Source organism: Talpa occidentalis, unplaced genomic scaffold (assembly GCF_014898055.3).
Source record: "Talpa occidentalis isolate TD23 unplaced genomic scaffold, MPIMG_talOcc4v2.1 talOcc4.15, whole genome shotgun sequence".
Lineage (NCBI taxonomy): Eukaryota > Metazoa > Chordata > Mammalia > Eulipotyphla > Talpidae > Talpa > Talpa occidentalis.
In genome coordinates, this window is record NW_023601543.1 from 65,603,270 (window position 1) to 65,625,953 (window position 22,684).

The 22,684-nt window shown below is 41.5% G+C and overlaps 1 protein-coding gene across 7 annotated transcripts in view; it reads right to left on the reverse strand.

Moving 5' to 3' along the window:
- Window positions 1-847: 847 nt before the first annotated feature.
- SYTL5 (synaptotagmin like 5) overlaps window positions 848-22,684 on the reverse strand; it is a 185,814-nt gene continuing 163,977 nt past the window's right edge. For all 7 annotated transcript variants that reach the window (XM_054695781.1, XM_054695784.1, XM_054695785.1 and 4 more), the window contains 5 exons: window positions 21,056-21,217; window positions 12,475-12,583; window positions 10,288-10,423; window positions 8,210-8,418; window positions 848-7,200 (listed from right to left, as the gene is read on the reverse strand). In XM_054695781.1, coding sequence (XP_054551756.1) covers window positions 7,058-7,200; window positions 8,210-8,418; window positions 10,288-10,423; window positions 12,475-12,583; window positions 21,056-21,217 — 759 coding nt within the window. In that variant the 3' untranslated portion in view covers window positions 848-7,057. The remainder of the gene's footprint in view (window positions 7,201-8,209; window positions 8,419-10,287; window positions 10,424-12,474; window positions 12,584-21,055; window positions 21,218-22,684) is intronic.

The window sequence follows — 22,684 nt, forward strand, 5'->3', positions numbered from 1 at the left end:
ATGGAGGAAGAGGCTCAAAGACAAGACTGGTAGGTGTAGTATTTTAGGCCAATGTTCACATCGACTATGATTTTTACTAACTAACAAGCAACAGTCTCAGGTACAAGGTGCATTCTGCCATATTCTTTATACCAAATGCTTCCCATTGTTTATCAGACTTGAGCCTCAATTAAGGATCTAGTAATGAGCATTCTGATTCAGTGGGTGTGGCTTGGGACCAACCATTCTTCATTTCCAAGTTCCTAGGTGAGGCTGAGGATGCCGGCTCATGACTCGCAACTTTGAGAAGCAAGGTGCCAGCTCACAGCAAACACAGACTTTGTATCTGGGGTACAGTTTAGTAAAGTACAAAGAGCATGCATGGGCTTTGGAATCTGAACTGTGGGGGAGGGTTCATGTGGAATGAGGTACTATTACATACTAGCTGGGTAACTTGAGTAAGTTACTTCTCTGAAACTCAAATAATTTTGTGATCCTTTGCCTTTTTAAAAACCAGCTATTAGATTAGCCAACAAGCTGTACAGCACCTGATACAGTGTAGGTGCTCAATAAATGTCATTTTCGATCCCTTCCCTAGTCACTACCCACAATTTATTCAGGGTAGGGCAAGGGAAGATGGTGTCATGGTTTAGATTTACAGGAAGAGGGGTGAGCCAAAACCAAAATGAGGGGTAAAATCAAGAGCTGAACACTCAGAAGAATTCAACATCATCCCAGCCTTGGAAATAGAAACCAGACACCCATGCAAATGTGTGTGTTAATTCAGCGGATGTGTTTTTCTCCAAAGACAAATAAGAATAAAAACAAGAGGAAAAGGTGACATACAATCAATATAAGGGTACACAATCCATCTCAAGAACTCAAGGATAACTTGTAATAGAACATATTAGCTGTTCGGAAAGTGAATTTAATGAAAAAGACAGTACACTTTGCAGCAAGTACAGGGTGGAACAACGCTTTGGTCTGGGGTACACAGTCCGTACAGAAGCTTAGAGACAGACATGTTAAGCACTTACATATTGTTACTTATTTTGCACTAAACACGGGAAGACAAGTAAATAGGATATATGTGTTTGTCGCCAACAATCAATCAACCAATAAAAACCTAGCAAAGTGAAAGCAAACCTCCCATCATCTCTAGGGAATTTCTTAAAAAGTTGTTATTGTTACTTAGAGTTCTTCCATCCTTTTCTCTCTCTATTCAAAAACAAAGATAATATATCATTTCACTCACCACAATTAAAAAAAATGGCCATCAAGCCACAAAAAGACATAGAAGAACCATAAAGGCATATTAATAAGTGAAAGAATTGAGTTGGAAAAGACCGCATATCATATGACTCCAAATACAAAAGGCAAAACTATGGAGACAGGAAAAAATTCCAGTGGTTACCAAGGGTTTGTGAAGAGGGGATTTCTAGGGCAATATATCTATGCTTGTATGATCAAGTAATTGTGAAAACCCAAGAAGGAAGCCTAATGTAAACTATGGACTTTAATTAATAGGCCAATATTGGTTCGACAACTGTAATATATGTATCACACCAATGCCAGATGTCAATGATAGGAGAAACTTGAAGGGACAAGGAGCTATAGTATATGGGAACTCTGTACTTTCTGCTCAACTTTTTAAAATAAATCTAATACTATTCTAAGAAATGAAGTCCATTCATTAAAACCAGACAGACAAAGAAGAGCAACTTCCTATCAGAGTAGGAGTACAGTTCACTGGCAGCCAGATGTGGTGGGTGTCAGGAACAAAAGAGAAATGAACACGTGTCGGTGACCCAGCCTTTGGCAGAGTTTGGAAAATTACTCTATAATGTTTTCCCAAAGAGGGCCCCCATTCCAATGTCCCAGCGATCCAGTGGTCTTCAGCTGTTCTTTGGATATTGAAAGTGTTACTTCCTACTCTGGCTCACTAAACCTGGACTCCTCATCAGGCCCAGAGGAAAACAACCCGCCTGTGACAAGTACATTGAATCCAGGACTGGGGCCCCAGTGCATTCAGAGTTGGGCTAATTCTTGTACTAATGATGGGGTGTCCCTCTCAGATGTTCTTTAAATAGTTTTACATTTATTTTCAGGAACAACTGCCTAGTGGAAGGGATTCAAAAGAAATCCCCAATGGAGACACACTCCTTTTTTTCACACTTCCTTTCCCCTATGTCATTAGCAATTCATGTCTGGTTCAAATTGTATACTCCATTCAGTAAAACAAAAACCATGCCTCTAACCAGACCCATCTTCCTGAGAATTTATCTACCATGAATTGTTCTTCAGGCACGAGGTACTTCCTCACTTATCCACTCAAGCAGACATTACTCTTCCTGCTAACACTCTTCTCTTCCCAAGAGGAGCTCTCCACCTCATTACCTTTTCAGGGATGTTTAGTGGGCCTTATAATTTGGCTGTCTTGGAAGTGTCCAACTGGTTCCGTGCATTCAGACACTTTGCAAGCCAAGTAACTCCAATAGATGGGGTTGGAGGTGACAGAAAAGAGTTGAACATTAGTAATAATATTTTCCACCAATCCATGTGGAAAAAGCATTAAAGGCATCTCTTTTAAGTTTCTGGTTTATGACACATACATTGTCCCCAGTGGGACAATGTAAAAAGATATTTAGGAATTAAGGAGGACAAAGTAAATGGGGGGTGGGGACAGTGTGGAAAGGTCAAAAGCAAGAAGATTCAGGAAATTCTAGACAGCTCTTTCTTCATGACAACTAAAAGCCAAATGAATTCTGTTCAAAAATGTTCATTTATGAATAATGAACAATAGGATGGAAAAGGAAAGATTGTCAACCACTATCACTCCAACTACCATTCAACCATGAATGTTTGACATAAACTGCTTGGTAATGGAATGGTTTGCTTCCTTGCTTCAAAACAAGAGTAATTCAGAAGCAATTTTTGTTGTTGGGATTCATCTATTTCCATGGTTTTGCACAAACGAGTTTCAAATTTCTGAAAACAAAATGAACTGTTCGATAAGTAGAAAAAAAGTTAGGAAGGAGCAACATCCTCCCCCAAAGTAAGTGGATCTAACAATAAAAGGATACAAGTAAAATATCTAGAGTTAAGCACATATATCCAGTTCTCTGCCTTTCTATAGAGACCTTTTTTGTTCTCCAGCAAATGCCAAGATTTCAACTTTTTCTTTAATTATTGTAATGAACTACTGTCTTTGCTTGTGGCGTTAACCTCTTCCTCATTCAGAGAAAAAAGAAAACAAATTCTCCTCCTGCATTGAAATGCTGGAGAGAAAAGCACGACCTTCTCCTCTCCTCATAATGACAGAAGTAATTTTTATTTCTATGGGACTTGTTTTGACAGAATGGTGAGTTTCCTTCTGCAGATAAAAAACAGTATTCAGAAAAACAGGCCGTTGAGAAAGGCAGGTGTGATTTCCTGCTGTGGGGGGCAGGCCAGGGCTGCACAGAGGGACAGGCAGGGCTGAGGCAGGGCTGTAGGTGGCATCAGGGTGGAAGAAGGAAAGCTGGCTTGTTTGTACGCTCCATACCAGTTAAGAAAAATCTGACCACCATTTTTCTCTCCATCAAATACTTTTTGTAATAACTGTGATCTAATCAGACAAAGTTGGAAATTCCAGCCTGAATGTAAATACACTAATTATTATCCACAATGAGTAACACAGCACAGGAGAATGGGTTTTCTGAATACTTCTGCTATCTACTGCTTCATTACACACAGAACCCGTTAGTCCACATCAGCATCCAGAAAAGGGGGCCTCAAAGAATATGAAACACAGAGTGGTAGAACTAGCTCAGTAGTAGTAATGACTTTTTTTTACAGTGGATTAAAATCTACAAAGCATTTTTAGATAAATTACCTCATTTAATATCTTCCATTACTCTCATTATTCCTATTTTATAGAAAACCAGAACAAGATCTACATTGGACGATTAACTAGATTGAGGTCACATGGTTGGTAAGTAGTCAAGACTTGAGCTAATGTTGTCTGAGTCCAAGTTTAAGTTCTTTCCATCTCCTCATTAGTGCTATGCAATTAATAATGTCCAGGTTGGCCAAATGGGCCACCGTGACATATATTTGTTCTAAATAACATAGCCACATAATTCGTCCCTTCAGTGTCACACTGTGGTCCATTTGTATTATAATCACCCAAAAAGTTTGATAAAAATTGATGGAGATCCTTGTTCTGTAGGTTTATAACAATGCCCTGGAGTCATATTACAAACTCACATTTCAGATGCTTCAGAAAATCCTTTGGGATTTTTTATGTGGTCCAGCTTCCATGACTATTGTTCAAACCTTGCCAGATACATTTTTTGCCATTGCTTTACCTATGTAGACTTTCTCCTGCTTTTCTTTAATTCCAGAGGTCAAAAATGACCATGTAGGAGGAGGAGTAAAGTCTTTCTGCCAGGTTCTAGAGGCAACTCAGTTTACTGTGAACTATTTACCTGGAAGAAAAAACAAAACAAAACACTGACCACACCCCAAATGCCATAGGCTTTCACTCTGAGGTGTTTCTGGGGGTTGATATTGCAACCTGCTTTCTTTCTAGAAGTGGGGTTAACCTATTTCTTCCATGGCTTCCTCCTTCCCTACCAAATATAAACTTTGGAATGGTGATGATGAAACTAATAATACTCTAAATGAGATATATTCAATTAATTTATTAGTTACAATACTTAATGGTTCCTAATCATATATTTGTGCACATTCCTTATGGAAATGAAGGCCAAGAATACAAAGTCCCATCAAAATTATCTTTGTTTTTGTGACCTGGAAAAAAAGTACATCCTGATGGATCCAGTGCCAGTAACAACATAAGTGAAGTGAGAGTGACCTGCTGATGCTATTTACATACTGAATTTATAAAGTGAGGCCTTTGCAATTTGTCTGGTTCAAGTGAGGGAAAATTGAGAGTTGAGATCTCTAAACAAGGAACAGGAAGATCCAAGCATGGCTGGGGTCTCTTCTCCCAAGAAACTGATAAGCCAGGCAGAAGAAGGCAGCCTGTGCTTTTACCAGCGTCAAGGCGGACTGGAACACACTGCCTAGAGCTGTGACTGCAGTACTTCTATGGAAAGTTTGCTTTTAAAAGATCAACCAGTAAGCACATGCTGATATTTTTCTTGATCTGTGTGGACCCCAGCTTCCACCTCTGTTAATTGCAAGTTACAAACAGCAGTCTCTAAAGATGCGTACTGGCCTAATATTCTATGATGGTGGCTTTTCTTCACTTCTTCCACTCTGAACCAAGCACAGGGGACAGAGATACAGAACATAAATATAAGCTACAGAAGTGTTGCCTCTGCTCTTATGACGCGTATGTTCTGGAGATGTTATGGGAAGGGAACTGACACAGGCATTAAAGGATTCGTTATGAGAATAATTTATTATAATTGTGATGCGTGCAGTGAAGGGGAAATAGAGGCAGGCTGCTGTGACCTAGTTAGACAGAGGGTGATCAGGGGAGGATTCCCTGAGCAGGTAACATTTAAGACCTGGGTGATTAATGGAAATTAGGCCACCAGGAGGGGGAGTAAGAAGATTCCCTGAAAAGGCCGGATGCGATAGAGCCTAACACAATTGAGAAGCAGAAGAACACAGAGTGGCTGAGGAGAAGGGAAGGGGTGGGGAGACCTGGCTTGGCCTGGCCTGGGCCAGCTGGAGAGGGGGCAGCAACTGTTTTAGGCAGGGGTGGGCAAGAATGTGGGTCTTTATTTTCAGAGCAATGGAAAGTCATGGAGGGTTTTAAAGCTTTTTTTTTTTTTTTTTTTTTTTTTACAGATTAGCATTTTTTTTTTTTAACAAGATCGCCCTGGGGATGGACATTAATAATGATAAACAAGTACAGCTAATGTCCTCCTGTCCATTCTGATAAGCATGGGATCATGCCAAAGTTTGGAGACCAACCCTGCATTTAAGTCTGTATACAGTTATAGCCTTTATATGACCTTGGGCCAGTCATTTCAGCTCTCCTGGTTTCAGGTTTGGAAACTGCAAAATAAGCAACCAGGTCTGAGGTCCCCTTTCAGTTTTAACTACCTGCGCATCTAAGTGTGGTAAGGCATCTGGGATTCCAGGTGACAGAAGGTATGGTAAATTGAATCACTGGCCCTGATTCTTCATCCCTTCCAGCTCCTTCTCTCTTGCCATGGCTTTACTGTGAACAGAGTACCTCCCTGCCTCCTGATGTTGGGCTTGGTCTCGTAACTTCCTCTGACCTGTGGGACCTCAGTAGATACAACACAAGCAGAGCCGAAAAACCATATTATTTCTCATTCCCTCTCAGTTAGTGGCTTAGGAATTTTCAAAAAAAAAAAAAGTTTACCACAGAACTTTTAAATAGTTAGGTGATAACTATGGTGAATCTGCAACCCAATTTTCTCAGGTCAATTCTGGTTTACATCTGTTGTTCTGATGTAATGATTTAGCTCTCTTCATTCTCAAAAGTGGGCTGACTTTGATTATAAATTCTGTAGTCACCACAGAAAAACCTGTCAATTCATCTTAAAAACTTACCTGTTTAATCCACAAGATTGTCACAATAACAGGTCTACCCCCTCACCCAGCAAACATCCCTACAATGGATCATGGGAATCCCAGGGTGAGGAAGGGTGGCTAGCATCCCTTCTTCCTACTATTCAAGTGGTCTACGCTCTCAGTGACTCCCTTTTCCTGCAAACCATTTGAGGAAACCTAAAGTAACTCATATCTAGTAAAAGGTTGGGTGCCCCCATTTTCAAATGTAGTTTCAAATACACTTGCACCAGTTCCTTTACATGCATCATCACACAATTTGCTCGTTGAGCACACAGTGCGCTGCACTTTCTATCATCCAATCAAGAATACCCTGGCTCATAGCATGGCAAGCTACATGTTTTTTAAACACTTGGCAAGACCCTAATTTTTTTTTTTTAACACTGACATCTCTCTCCACATGTCCCAATACCCTCAGGTGAAAAATGTCATGGAAGCAAAATACCAGGTCCAAGTCTGATACTGGTGGAAAATGGCAGCCAGTCGGTCCCAGGAGCCTTATTCATGGAGAAGTGTACCTTTAGAGCCTACATTTCCCCATGCTGGAGCGGAGCATGAGCACACCCTCTACAGGAGTCCCCGGATTATCTGCCATCTTCTGCCACAAGCGTTGCTCTTCCCCCTGAGAATCCATCCAATCCACAGTCTTTCCATGGCTCACACCTAAAGAAGGGAAAGGGGAGCATTACCCTTCACAGCTGAAAAGTTTGTATTTTCTGGAAGGCACCAGTCCACCTCTGAAGGGGACTTCTGACCAAAGCACTTCACTGACTTCTCACACAGCTAGTGGGGGTGCTAGAACGGAACACGCCCTCTGCGGCCTGCATACTGTCACCTGCCTAGAATGAGAGACAAACCAGGATGGCACTAATGGCTCATTTCTTTCCCTCCTGGGCAGTTTAGCAGAGCTGGCTCATCTGAGCTGAGTCAACATGAGAGAACAGGGTGAAGCTGAGCTGAGGTTCCCCCCCTTCCAAATTTCTCAGATTATTTTACTGGCACAGGTTACTCCCAGCTCTCCTTTATTTGTAAATCAGCATCATGGGAGGCTCCTGTTCACCATTGTGCTTGCCGACCATCTATGACTGGCTTAAGCTAAGGGGGTTCAGTGGGGGTGCAGATGTTCTAATACTGTAATCCCTCCCTCCACCATTCACCCTGTTATTGTTGTGTCTTGTGGCAACTGTGGTCTGATTCCACGACCTGTTTGCAATGTTAGATGTTATTTTTTTAGGGAAAATAACTGATTTCTTTTCAATTCAACCAAGTAGATAATGACTACAAGTGCTGGACAGAATTGAGAAGAGGATGGAGGAAAGTTGGTCTTGGAAGCCCCCTCTACCCCATCAGAAGGCTGCACTGTCTTGCTATACCCCTCTGAGCAAAACCCGAAGGCCCAAGAAAGGAGGTGAAACTCATTTCCACTAAAGTGTAAATGACATTCTTTGAAAGGACCAAACATGAACAGTAGACATCCCAAACTTCTACCCCAAGGATACAAATTATGTAGTAGTGTTTTAACAACAAACAGATTCCTTAGCAATAGGAACGGAGCACCTGTGGGCATTGCAGGGGTCCAGCTACATACAGACCTTCCAGGTGTCACACCTGCAGGAATCCTCCCCTGTCCTGTGCCCAGTCACAAACCACCTCAAGTCACCAAGTCCCTCACCGCTTCCAGAGTTTAAACGAACTCCTCCCAGAAAGATGTTGCTGGCAAAGGCCTCCTTGTCCCAGATGGTAAGTTCTAGGCAGACATTCTTTATATCCTGGGGGTACAGGCCAGTGAACATGAAAGTATGATTCCACTGAGGATTAACACTCTTTTTCACCACCAGGGTTTTGTGCTTGGTGGCTTTGTTATCATCAGGGAGCAGGTAGCTGCGGGAAAACACAATCATGCCATCAGTGACTGGGTAGGAAGAAAATGGAATTTCCCATAATTCCTGGTGTGGGAGCGTGATCTCTGAGAAAATCTTTGATTTTCTCTCTCTGGTGCTTACAAATTTAAATTTGGATCTATTGAATGGAAGGTGTTACTGTTGTTGTTATTGGGTCAATAATAAACTGCTCCTCACTATCCTTTCTAATCCTATTTTGGCCCCTTCCTCATCATGACCAAAACAAACAAACAAACAAACAAACAAACCCTCCCGTGCCAGATGCTACTTAATGTCACACTGCCTGTTACCTCTGGCACACCTTTGCATTTACCTGCAGCAGGATGAGCAGTTACTCACATGTTGGCAGCTTCCCACCTCAAGTACCTGCGTCTCTTGGCTTCTCTAATTAAGGACTTTTCTGGTGATGTGTGAGCTCAGCTTATGGACAGAGAACACTGGGATTTCTGGGGAACTCATATGCTTATGAGCAATCCTCAGCCAATGAGTTTTGGAATTGGTGGATGAATCCCCCAGCTTCCCTGTCCCTTGAAGGGATAATCGTAAGGTATATTCCACAGGGTTCCTTGTTGCTTTCCCAGTGGAAATGAGCCCCACTTTCCCACAGGGGTAGCCCATGTTATATTTTTAGCAGCTTCCCTCCCTTCCCTGTCTCATTTTCTCTACTCTCTCACTGGTGCTTCCTGGAATCTCTTCTCAATAAAATACATGCAATCCCAGGCCTTCTCTACTATGGTCAAAACTTCTATTATGTTATAAAGCAATGTCACTTCATTCAAATTAATATTAAAAAAAAAGTTTTGGACTGTAGTGGAGAACTAGGCTCTAGGTAGCTGATGGATCAGGGAGCATGCTCTTGGAAGGGAGACACATGTGTATGGAATTACCACATGAAGCAAAAATAAAAAATTCCATAAAACAAAGGAACTTCTAGTGACGAAGATATATTAGGACACTTGAGATTTCATTGCAAGTAACAAGAAGAGACAGCTGATGTCCAACTCTAATCAGAGTTAGAGTATGTGAGGGTAAGAGGCCTCATTCATTTCCTTGAATGGAAAATTCCCATTTTCTAAGAAGTACTGAGGAAAAACAGCGTCATCTAATTCAAGGAATCACCCTCATGATAGGCAACATGGTGGTTTACCACCTGTGTTTACGGTTTGATCCATGTGTATTTATGAATTTGCTTCAATCAGTAGAAACTATCCTTCCTGTTCTAGTTCCTCTGATTACAGGGAAAACAAATCTCAAACAGAAATGAAGAGGGCTCTGCTGTCTGGGCTGTCTAGAAAGGGTAAGCACATTCATATAAACAGTTGCATTCCCTCAAGAAACTGCCCTTTGTGCCACAAAGTGGGCATCGATGCCAAGCAGATGGTCGCGGAGCTACCCGCAGCAATGTCTAGTAGATGTCCCCGGGGAGGATGCTCTGACATCTCCACATTTTACAATTTCCCCCAGGAGAGCAAAATGCCAAGGATCCAGTATTTTTGCTGCTGCACATCGCCAGCACAGAATGATAACAAAGCACAATAAAAAATACCACATGTAGAAAATCATGTTTGCTCCTCCTTTGAGAAATGAATCTCATGGAAAATTTTGCCAATCTTGAGGGTGAGAGTGATGGGGAAATCGTGAAATATGCAGGAAGGGGGCTGAAAACCAGAAACAGCAGTTCCCTCTACATGGGCACTGTTTTAGGTGTTGGAGCCAGCACTGAGGATGGCTCTTTGCTAGGATATTTAGAGTAAGAACCGGGAAGCCTCACGGCCACCACTGCTTGTGGATCACAGATCCTCTCATCTTCTATTAAGTATGATTTTAAAATAAGCCAAAACAAAATTACCCCTTCACAAAGCTATCAGAAGTGCCTCCTGACTTCACCGCTGTCAAGTTCTTTGCCTCTTTGATGAAAACTTCCAGTATTCCTCCAGAGATTACAGAAGACTCCTTCTTTTTTCCACTTTTAAATGCCTTCTTTCCTGCATCAGCCATCAAAATGAGAGCAAGCGAGGGTGAGGGGCCAAGGGGCAGGAAGAGGGAGGAGGAGAAAGAACAGAGAAAGATCACAGATTCCATTTCTATACTGACAAAATCACAAAGATTTTCTCATAAGCTGATCCAATCAGGTCTTTACATAATTGTGTATTTTCCATGTACTCATTTAAATGATTGATGTTACTATATTGGACTCTTTCTGGATAGGATTTTCATTTGTGTTTGTTGAAAAAAAACGAATAAATTTAAAACTTTATATATTTCCCTATAAGATACATCTTATCATTAAAAATGGATCTGCTAGCCAATCCAGCAATTCCACTCCCAGATATCGACCCGAAGAATGCAAAAACACTAATTCAAAAGGAAACTTGCACTCCTATGTTTACTGCACTATTTACTATAGCACTATTTACTATAGCCAAGCTGTGGAAAGAACCTAAGTGCCCAGAAACAGATGAGTGGATCAAAAATACACGGTATATGCATACAATGGAATACTACTCAGTGCTCCAAAAACATAAACTCAGGCCTTCTGTGGCAACATGGATGGAGCGGGAAAGGGATTACGCTAAGGAAAATAAACCAGATGAAGAAAGGTAAATATTTATTGTTGTCACTGATATGTGGATTATAGAGAAACCAAACAAAGGGTCAGATAAAGTGAAATGTAAAACTAACCCATGAAAGCTGATCACAGAGCTGAGGGGAAGGGGAGGAGGGCAGAGAACACAGTAAGGAGGGAGCACAATGGACTATGGTGAGGACTATGGGTGTTGTGGTGGTGGGTGTGCTACGGTGACGACACCTGAGATGGGAAATCCTGTACTGTCAGGATACTAACCACAATGTAAGCCACTGATACGTCAATAAAAATTTTATTTTAAAAAAGACGTATCTTTTTCACAGGGCACAAAGGAGGAAAAGACCATGAGAACTGCTTGTGTCACTTTCCTGTTCTCAATGAGAAAGTGCTACAATGAAAGCCACATGCAAGCACCAAATATCCAAAAGAGAAAGTTCTATAACTCCCTTCTTTGATACTGTAGCCTCATGAATTGTCAACTATGTGCAGGGCCAGTTCTAAAGGCTATGGTCATGGCCCAATTAAATTTCTGAGTGAAAGAAAATTCCAGTGTCACATTTCTATTCTGACAAAGGATGTTCAACATGAATAAAACCCACCACCACCACCTATAGTTAGAACTGTTTTAAACACTGGAAGTGAATGACCCTATCTAATCCTTACTACATCTGTAAGTATTGAGGAAACTGAGGCTAAGAGAAAAAAATGAATAAATTTAAAACTTTATATATTCCCCTATAAGATACATCTTATCATTAAAAATGGATCTGCTAGCCAATCCAGCAATTCCATTCCTAGGTATCGACCCAAAGAATGCAAAAACACTAATTCAAAAGGAAACCTGCACTCCTATGCTTACTGCAGCACTATTTACAATAGCCAAGCCGTGGAAACAACCTAAGTGCCCAAGTAAGATAGTAAGTCACTTGCCCAAGGTCACAGGGAAGAGGGTGACCGTGTTTGGGAAAAGAGGCTGCCTGTAAAAACAGATGGAAGGTGAAGGGCAAGAGGGCTTTAAAAGTTGATTCCACCTGGATGTTTCCTTTGCAATTTATATTCTAGGTCAAGTTCTTCCTGAAGATTCCTTGAGGAGTTATGAACGTCATCAATCCATCCAGCAGTTTTTTACATTTCCCCTTCTCAGCACATAGTCCCCCCACCCCCTCCTTCTCTCACTCCACTCCACAGAAGATCCTATGTCTCTTGACCTTTCACAAATGAAATCTCACCATCAGACTGGATTCTAAATATTCATTTTGTCCTTTCCTTGTAGGAATCCCATACCCTCCCCCCACACAGAGTAGGTATTTCTCAGCTCTCCTCCCAAACAGTGACACCCAACTCTTTACATTTCACAAGTGTAACGCAAAAGGAACCCAGTCTGCCCAAGCCCTGATCCTCCTCCCCAAGCTTGAATGCCCTTGATCACAGTCACAGACTCTCAACTACCTTGAAGCTGTCCTAGTGGAAGCATCAAGCTGTGCTCTGGGGGGATGTAACGCAGAACAACTGTCAGCTCTCCTTTGTACTGAAGGCTGATGTCGGCAGCAAACTCCACCTAACCCAGGGGAGACAGGAGAAAAGAAAAGAAAACAATGTGTGTTTGTTGTTTTGCAACTCATGTTTGAATGTACAATATTTACTTGGTGACTTAAATTGGACAATCCATTCCCACTCACCCACTGGTTAAAGAGGTGCCTCAGTATGAGAAAAGAGGCTGGAAAACTCTATGGAGGTATTTACATACAACTTTTAACATTCACATAAAAGGCATCTGAGAGGAGATATATAACAGACATTTGATCAGCTGATGAGTACTGAGGTCCTGGACTTATCATTGAACATACACATATGATTAGGGCTATAAGGCACAAATAAAGATGCCACTGGAAACAGTCCCATAAGATACTCCTCCCTGTCTGCCCTCAATGCCTCAGGGCTTTCTTAAGTAATCAAGAGGGGGTAAATTGGCAATAGCACTTAACTGGTGCTGACCATCAATTATTAAAAACCACACTGGTAATTCACATTCAGTTGCAATGTGGGAAAACCGGTTTCATCAAACATTGCTGAAACGTAAACTTGTGCAGTTACTCTGGAAAAATCTGGCAGTTTCTTTTAAGACTCCATCTGCAACTAGCACACCTCTCAAAAATTATATTCTTGGTCATTTACCCTAGGGAAATGAAAGATTATGCCCAAATAAAAACCTCTATACAAATCTCCATATTATCTTTATTTCTGGAAGCAGCCAAGAAGCCCTTCAACTATTAAACTGTGATACAGCCGTTTCATGGAATACTATGCAGCAATAAACAGGAATGACTATGGATACATGTGAAAACTTGGAAAAATTTCTAGAGAATTATGCTGAATGAAAAAAAAAACACCCTCAGAAGGATACATACTGCACAATTCCATTTATGTGACATTCTTGAAATGACAAAATACATATAGAGAACAGATTAGTGGTTGCTAGGATGTATGGATGGAGGTGGCAGGAGGGAGATGGGTCTGATTATAAAAGAAGACCATGAGGGCTCCCTGGGGTGATGGAACTACTTTGTACCTTGGCTGTGGTGGTGGAGACAGAGAATTACATGTGATAACATTGCATAGAACTAAATAAACACTGCTCCTCCCCAACACACAAATGATAACTGAGGGAATCTGAATAAAATCAGTGTATTATATCAATGTCAGTATCTTGGTTATACTATCATACTATCATATAGTTTTGCAAGATGTAACCATTGGAGGAAACTGGGCAAAGTGTAAATAGAATGTCTCTGTAGATCTATAATAATCTCAAAGTCAAAAGTTTAAATTAAAATAGTCAATATGAGTGTATGTCCAGAGCCTCCATTCTGAAGGCCTCATACTTGCCTTTGAGTCAACTGAACTTAGATTTTTCATAAATAGAGTATACTTTCTCAGGCCTTTTTCCCTCTCGGGAATCTGAGGAGGCAAGGGGCAAGAAGAGGAAGGAGGAGAAAGAACAGAGAAAGATCACGGATTCCATTTCTATACTGACAAAGAAAATCACAAAGATTTTCTCATAAGCTGATCCAGTCAGGTCTTTACATAATTGTGTAGTTTCCATGTACACATTTAAATGATTGATGTTACTACAGTGGACTCCTTCTGGATAGGATTTTCAGTTGTGTTTGTTGAAAAAAAATGAATAAATTTAAAACTTTATATATTTCCCTATAAGATACATCTTATCATTAAAAATGGATCTGCTAGCCAATCCAGCAATTCCATTCCTAGGTATCGACCCAAAGAATGCAAAAACACTAATTCAAAAGGAAACTTGCACTCCTATGTTTACTGCAGCACTATTTACAACCTGTTCCACAAGGGACTGAGAATTATTGGGCTCTGGGCCTCCCCGGTGGCGCAGCGGTTGAGCGCTGGGTTGTGAAGTTGCCCGCAGCCTCTGCAGCGCCGGTTCAATCCCCGGCTGCAACCCGGCCGCCGGAGGAGGGTCCCACATGGCGCGCAGACCTCTCCTGCTGCCTGCTGCTCCCCTCAGCTGTGTACTTTGGTCCTTCTGCCTGCTCTGCTCCCCACTCTGGCTCTGGTGAATTCTCTCACCCTCCCGTGCTTCTGACTGTACCCAGTGCTTGTATAAATAAATAAATAAATCTTTTTTTTTTTTAAAAAAAAAAGGAATTATTGGGCTCTGAGAGAGGACAAAGAATTCAGAAACTCCCATACTCACAGCAAAGCCAGAGGCTGTCCAAGTCTCAGCAAAAAATACCAAGCATAATGAGACCATGACAAAGAAAAGGAATCCTTGTCTGAATTTCTTTCCTCTTGGTGGTAGTAAAAGTAATTCATGAGGGTGGGAAAAATCATTGAAGGTATTTCACTCAATGTTTTCACCTGGGGCAAAAATGAGATTAGAACTAGACTATCCAATATTTAATCTGATTATTTTAGATCAGGTGCCTTGTAAAAGGATTTTCTTATTATCTTGACAGTGTCAGACATGTTAATGTGAGTGTCATAAATGTAAAGTTAGAATGGAGAGTATTAAAGACGCCACTACTTTTTGGATACTTAGCCAACGAGGGGCAGAGTATATGTCATTTCTCTTTGGAGCTAAGTGGGTTCTGTGATTACTCTGATCTGCAGAATATGCCAGAAGTAACAAAGTACCTGGGGTGCAGGCCTTAAGAGGCTTCCTCTCTTGGAAGGACTAGTCACGAGATGTTCCCTTCAGGAACTCATGTGAGGCCCAAGCCACATGGAGAAGGCACAGATAGGTGTTCCAGTTGACAGGCCTAACTGAGCTCCTCCTTGGCAGCCAACATCCAGTGTGGGAATGGACCAAGCAGCCCAGTCAAGCCTTTGACAACATCAGCCTCAGTCTACCATTTAGCTGCAACCACATGAGAGCTTTAATAAGAACCACCCAATGAAGCCCAGTTAACCCTCATTATCGTGAGTGATGATGATCACCATAAATTGCTGTTTTTGGCCACTAAGGCTTCGGGTTGTTTTCTATGCAAAAACAGTTAACTAGTGCAGGCTCTGTTTGCTTTTGGCTGAGATGTTTGGATAGGAAAATATGCTGGTAGAAAAGTGATGTGTGCAGTTGTCTCATTCATACATAACTTACTAGCAAGGATCAACACACACATTATCGGTATTTGTTCATGTTCCATTGGTTTTTAGCTTCAGTTAAAATATGCTCATGACCTTATATAAACACAGTCCTCATTGCTTGGAAAAGAAGAAAACAATCACGATGAAGTCTGACAGCATTATAATCACATACAGAAACTCCAAGGAGGGTGTCATCTGGCAGCCTGCACACAAGTAATGTCCCGAGCTATTTGTGGTAGTCTCATAAGACAACAACCTCTCCTGGCATATGACCATTCTGTATTATTCAACTAATAATTAGTTAATAATTGATTATAGTTATAATTATTAATAGTTAATAATTAAGTTAATAATATTAACTTCCACTCAGCACAATTCAATTCTACGAACACACGTGAAATGCCTTCTCCAAGTAATGCTTTTAAGGCATTTTTGCTATGTGCTCTGTGGACACAAAAGACACAGACCCTGCTTTCAATGACCTTTCATTCTATTTAGGAGACCTACATATGTATAGTAAAAGCTCTATTAATCTGCCCTTATTTAATGGACTCAGATTGATTAATGAAGAGCAGAATCCTCTCTGCAAAAAGGAATGTCTGTTCCTATCCCATCATGAGTCAGCTGCATTAATCCCCCAAGCTCTATATCAGACATTTGTGGTTCTGATTATGTAATTTATTATCACATAAACCAGATTACAAAAACAGACAGCTGTTACATATAAAAATTAAGTTCAATACTTTAGAAGAACTAAAGATTTGAAATTTGTTATTAGAGTATATTTGGGCTTGAAGCTGTAACAAATTAGGAAAAATATTGTATGTGAGAATATTTTGCATTTGGTTTACTTTGAATGTATTCTTAAGTTCTTATTTCACTTTAGAGAAACTCAAACTGGAAACTGTTGATGCTGCTGCATTAGATAGAATTTATGCCAGGAAGATATGGCAGAATTTTAATCACTAAAACTGTACTCAAACAAAATTAATTGCCCTTATAGCAGAAGACTTGAAAGCATAATTGTATATTTGAAGAAGACTTGAGAACACAATCGCATATTTATTTGCTTTAAGGTGAAACAAATATTAAAGAAATGCATTGGGGGGGCATATGTTTTAATGTGTGTGATTTCTATGACTTTCTCTATTAACTCACCTACCATTGGTCCTGATTGCTGGGAATTTTTTTTGTTTTCTGTTTTTTTTTTTTTTAAAGATTTATTTATTTATTTACACAAGCACTGGGTACAGTCTGAAGTGCGGGAGGGTGAGAGAATTCACCAGAGCCAGACCCAGAGCGGGGAACAGAACAGGCAGACTGACGAAATACACTGCTGAGGAGAGCAGCAGGCGAGACAGGAGAGGTCTGTCGGGCCATGTGGGACCCTCGCCGGAGGCCCGGGATCGAACCAGCGCTGCAGAGGCTGCGGGCAGCTTCACAGCCCAGTGCTCAACCGCTGCGCCACCAGGGGAGGCCCCCTGCTGGGATTTTTTTTCTTGGACTTCTACTGCACAGCAAGTTCAATGTCAGACTGTGAGAGCTGCTCTAATACAAGTACAAAGAAACTACTGTACAAAGAGATAGCAACCGGACTGGGATAAAGAGGTGCCCTTTGTTTGGATCTTAAAGGATGGGAGAGATGATTCCAGATGAAGATGGGATGGAAAGAAGGTTAGTCCACATTAAGAAAGCAGCTCCAGCAAAATATAGTGGGGACTGTGTAGAATGAGTTCAAGAACTAGTAGGAAGTCAGGTGTGATTAGAGGTGTAGGGGTATGTGTGTGTGAGTGTGTGTGTGTGTGTGTGTGTGTGTGTGTGTGTGTTTGTATGCGCACACACATGCATGCAGGGGGAAGGAAAGATGGAAACAGATTGTCTAGAAGACCCAAAGCCATGAAGTTATGTTATAGTGTTTTATGAGGAAGGATAGTAGGGAAGTAGGACTTCACAATACAGGAAAACTTAACAAGGATTTTACCATCAGACAAAGTTCCATGGAGAGTGACTTTTGCTCAGTCTCACAGGAGACTACTAGAGATATGACAGATCCTACGTCAGCGCTTCCCCATCAGAAGCAAGGGCAGAAGTGTGTATGCTCCTCCATTCACATCACTGATAGAGGGCTCTGCCCTCCCCCACTCCCAGGGTGATGAAATACCCAAGCAACTCTGGGTTTTCATATGCACAGACCAAGCCCACTCAACTAGTCTGAGGAGTCCTCTCCTACAAAGACTGGAGGGTGTTGGCTGGTGGGAGTGACAGCCTTGGGGAACCACGCCTGAATGAAAATGGGGATATGAGTAGAGTACTGACATCTTCCTCCACTACAGAAGGCTGGGCCACATCACAGTAGCACTGAGTGCCAGGGTGAGGGTTAGGACTTATTCAGACCAGATCCCCAAAGAGTAGGGAACGATGGAGGTCATCTGAGTAGAGGTATGGCAGAATCAGATAACTCCATTATCTTCTGCTTTTTGAAAAGAGAGATACCAATTCCATTAGAGTAAGGAGCAGAGACTCTCAGGGCGTTTACAGATCTAAGGTGATAAATTGCAGAGAAGTCTGCCAAAACTACCGAATAAAGAGAAAGTCTTTCTACTAGATAATAATGCCACAGGAATGTGCATTTACTCTCTGCCTGCAGGCAGAACAGAGAGGGTTTCTTGGAAAACTATCTAAGCATGTGATTGATACTCAAAGGTCCTTATTTTTATAATAGCACCTTTGAGGAAGATATGAAAGGCAATTCGTAATGACAAACGCTTCTCGTCTAACTGCCTAGAATGCCCTTCCGGAAGAGACAGCAATAACAACACACAGTCCCATGTCGTGTAGTGAAATGGAAGCTACAGTGCTAAATGACTTCACAGCACTTAGGGCACCCTGAGTTCCCTCTGCACCAGCCTCCTCGTTGGCTGTCGTGATCTAAGACCTGGCGAAGACAAAGGTCTGGGTCGAGTGATTTCCATGAATACAAAGTCAAGAAGCAATAAAACACTCGTCTTCCTAGCAGTCCCACTGCTGGCAGTATTTCCAAGTGCTGAAGGCCTGTGAATTCTGATCCTCTATCACAAAGGCAACTAGTCCCTGTGGCCCATACTTCACCTCCTGAGCCGGGTAATGTGCAGGAGACACCAAGTCCCCGGGACTGCTCACCCCACAGCTGCAGCTGATGGGACTATGGCTTTGAGTGTCTGAGCATGAAGAGATGCTTGCATAGTTTGCTGACAATCTACCACACAGAGTCCAGCTCTGCTTGAGGATGAGTCACTCAAGAAGCAGGAGATGGTGTGGGGATCAGGTTTTGCACTGACAGGAGAATGCTGAGTCAGAGCAAGTGCTCACCCTTACAGCGACGCTTTGTATTCAATTCTAAGAGACTGTGCTCTCATTGCCAAGTGGTTTCCATACTTGATGTCAGGGGAACGTTATGATGCTGTGGCCTTACCTGTAGTTACCTGTTAGTCATGGACTTGCAGTTATTTTATGCTTAAGGATTTTTGTATTTTATTTTCAATTGTACCCAGAGCTCAGTGACATCTCCTAAAAAGTTTCCATGAGTTATTTTTTTCAATTCTTTTTAAAGATTTATTTATTTATTTATACAAGCACTGGGTACAGTCAGAAGTGTGGGAGGGTGAGAGAATTCACCAGAGCCAGAGCAGAGAGAACAGGCAGATGGATGAAGTACACTACTGAGGGGAGCAGCGGGCGGCAGGAGAGGTCTGAGCACCATGTGGGACTCTCGCCCGTGGCCGGGGATTGAACCGGTGCTGCAGAGGTTGCGGGCAGCTTCGCAACACAGCGCTCAACTGCTGCGCCACCAGGGAGGCCCTCCATGAGTTATTTATACCAAGTTTGAGGGCAACAGGTATAAAACCCCACCAGAAAGTTGCATTTAACTGCTGAGTCTCACTGTCTGCACATAAAATGGGGATCCTAATACTGACCTCATGGGGTTGTTGTAAATTTATCATGAAAAATGAACAACGCTGCTGTCGATGATGATTGGGCTTTCTGTTTGTTTGCTTTGCTGTATAGAATCTTCTCACCACTCCCTTTAGCACCTCTGTACCTGATTTCCTTTGGGCCAATACTGTCTTCAGGACCAGGGTATAGGCTGATTATTTCAAACCAGCCAAAGGGATCATCTCAGGGCAGACACTGCAATCAGAATTAGGACAGCCAGGCCCAGGGCACTGGTTAGGCTGATGGAGGAGGAGGTATTCACTCTCTTGGAGTATGACGCAATGATGAGAGGCTTGCAGCTGCTACAGGGCCCAAGAAAAACATACCTGGAGCTAGCAAGGCAGGGTCAGCATGTGTGAAGTCTGAAAATGAAGCTAACATAGAGGAGTAAAGACACCAAGAGACTCCAGGGCTTGATAAGATTTGAGCAGCTGGATCAAGCCATGCTTGATACCCACTGACCAATAATTTCCTTTTTTTTTTTTTTTAAAGCAGTATGAGCTTTCTGCCCACTGTAATATAAGGACTCGGATATAACATGAATACTACTTAGCATTTACTGAAAATAGACACTGTGCCTTACACAGCTTCATGCACATCACATAAAGTGCTTATTCAAGTCTCACAGCATCTCTACAAGCTATGTCCATTTATATCACAAATGAGAACACCAAGGCCTGAGAAGTTTTAAGTAATTTTCCCAAGGTCATACAGTTGTGAAGTCATGAAGTTTGATTTGAATCCAGTGCCTTTACCATCATGTTCTTTTTAACCCTGTTAAAAAAAAGCAGTCTTTGCTTACATAAATATGACCTTTTAATACCTCACCTGGGGTTTAAAACATTACTGCCAGTGTATAGAGATTCCAGACACACACAGTAAATCCAAGGTACCTATTGGTCTAGTTTAGAACATGCTATGCTGTCATTTAATTTCTAGAACCAGCTTGGCAGTTCTGTTTCTAAATGTATCTCAAGACCTGGGGTGTGAATCTCTAAGAAGGGATGTAGGAAACCAGGCCCTTTAGCTACTGCTCACTGCCTCATGTGAGTCAAGGCAAGACCATTCCTGCTTATGGTCTGATGGTGGAGAATGTTCTAGCATGGATCTTGCTCTATGGATTTGTTTTATCTATGTGAACACGAAAACTTTCTCTTTCTATAGACTCATATGATATGTTCTCTTGGTTATTCAAATGGTGAATGCATTTTAATTAAAACAAATTGGTAATATATATGACTATGTGGCTTGTACTATATACATTCTTCATTGAAGTAATTCCAAAAGAATGAATTTGCACTTATTTCAAAATTATCTGTACTAACCTTCAGAGTATGCTTGACAACTGGTAGTCTTAGGGTTCTCTAGGTATGTGACATCAATTTTGCTCATAACTTGTCTAGTGGTATAACTATTTGACTAATATAGAAGCACTTCCTACCTTGGGCTGAAGCACAAACCACTCATCACTTGGGTTTTCAAAGTTCCATGAGTCGAAAGGAATCTCCACCTCTCCAAGGAAGCTGTTACGTCCAAATCGATCATAGTGCCAGACAGAGAGCTGCAGAGTTCGTGTTTCCAGCTGGGTATGGCTGATGGTGTACTGTAAATGACAATTAGAACATCACCTTCCAGAAAGAGGGCTCAGTACAGCTCCAGGACAGGCTGAAATTCACTTCCATCATCTTTCAGATCATATGCATTAGTAACATGAACAAAATGCAAAGAAAATAATTTCTTGGGTTCTGCAACAGTGAGGTTCTAGTCCATGAACCCACTGTGTCAGACCTAGCAGTGAGAGACATACACACACTAATCCAGGGAGTCAATAACCTTCAGATGCTATAAAAAGTGTTAGGTGATGAATCTTATCCCCCTCTCCAGCTTTACCTGCTTTTCACTTGCCTCATTATTTTCAATAATTATTCTTTAAGCTCAAGTTTTAAGTGATCAATTCTCCACTCCTCTAATTATATTCAAAACTAGAACCTCCAAAATACTGACAATGACAAATTCATGTCATGACCTAGGACAGGCTGCCCAGGATGTGTCAAAGTGGCAGGCGGATTATTTTGAACTGAAGGAAATTGGAAACAAAAATCCAAGAATGACGATTTGCCAAATTATCTCCTTAAAAACAGGAAATAACTCTTCTCTGTGGTACTCCTTGTGGTGAGAGAGAGGCATCCTTCAGACTAGGGTCTGTATGGTCTCTTTGCATATGCAATAAACCCCAGGAAAATTCCTTTCCTAAACTTCAAAGTTTCTTTTTGATCTTCTTTTCCTCCCACATTTTATTATCCCTTTTCTAAGAACTACATAAAATCCCTGGCTGACAGATCACAGGTTCTATATTCTATGGATCATGTAATTAAATTTGTCTTTTCTTTTGTTAATCTCCCTATGTCAACTTAATTCTTTTCCCACAGGAAGGACCTAGAAGGGTAGAGGAAGATTAGCTTCCTCTCCACAGGCAAACAGCAAACTTCATAAAGCCCACCCTAACTGCAGGGGTGAAAAGACACATGCATACATTTTGCAGAAAGTAAATCTCTTTACTTTAGGGATAGCTACCTTTTCTTTTGCCAGCAGACTGTTATGAGGGCAAAACTGTGCACACATCCTTAACCATCCTGCTTCTTCTGTGTAACTACCACTTTGGATGGACTGATTTCTGAATCTATATTTGCATCTGCGCTTGTCTTTGCTGTCCCTGGCATGATTAACTTTGGCTCCCTGCTTTCTGAATTTGCCATGTAACCAATTTCACCTGTTCCACTTGGGCTCATCTTTGTTGTCCTATTATGGTCACTGGATTCACCCTCTGCCTGTATTCATTCATTCTCATTTTCATCTGTCCTGGCATTGGCTCCTTATGTCTGCATGCAGGTTCATGATTTTCTACCCTCACCAATTTCTTGCTTCAGCAGACTCTCCATCATTTCTGACTACATGTTTCAAAAACATCCCCACAACTGGCAATGCTGTCTATATTCTAGTATCTCTGGATATTCCTTACGAGGTCAGGTGGCTTAGGATGGCAGCCCGTGGGGACAAGTAATTTCTCTGG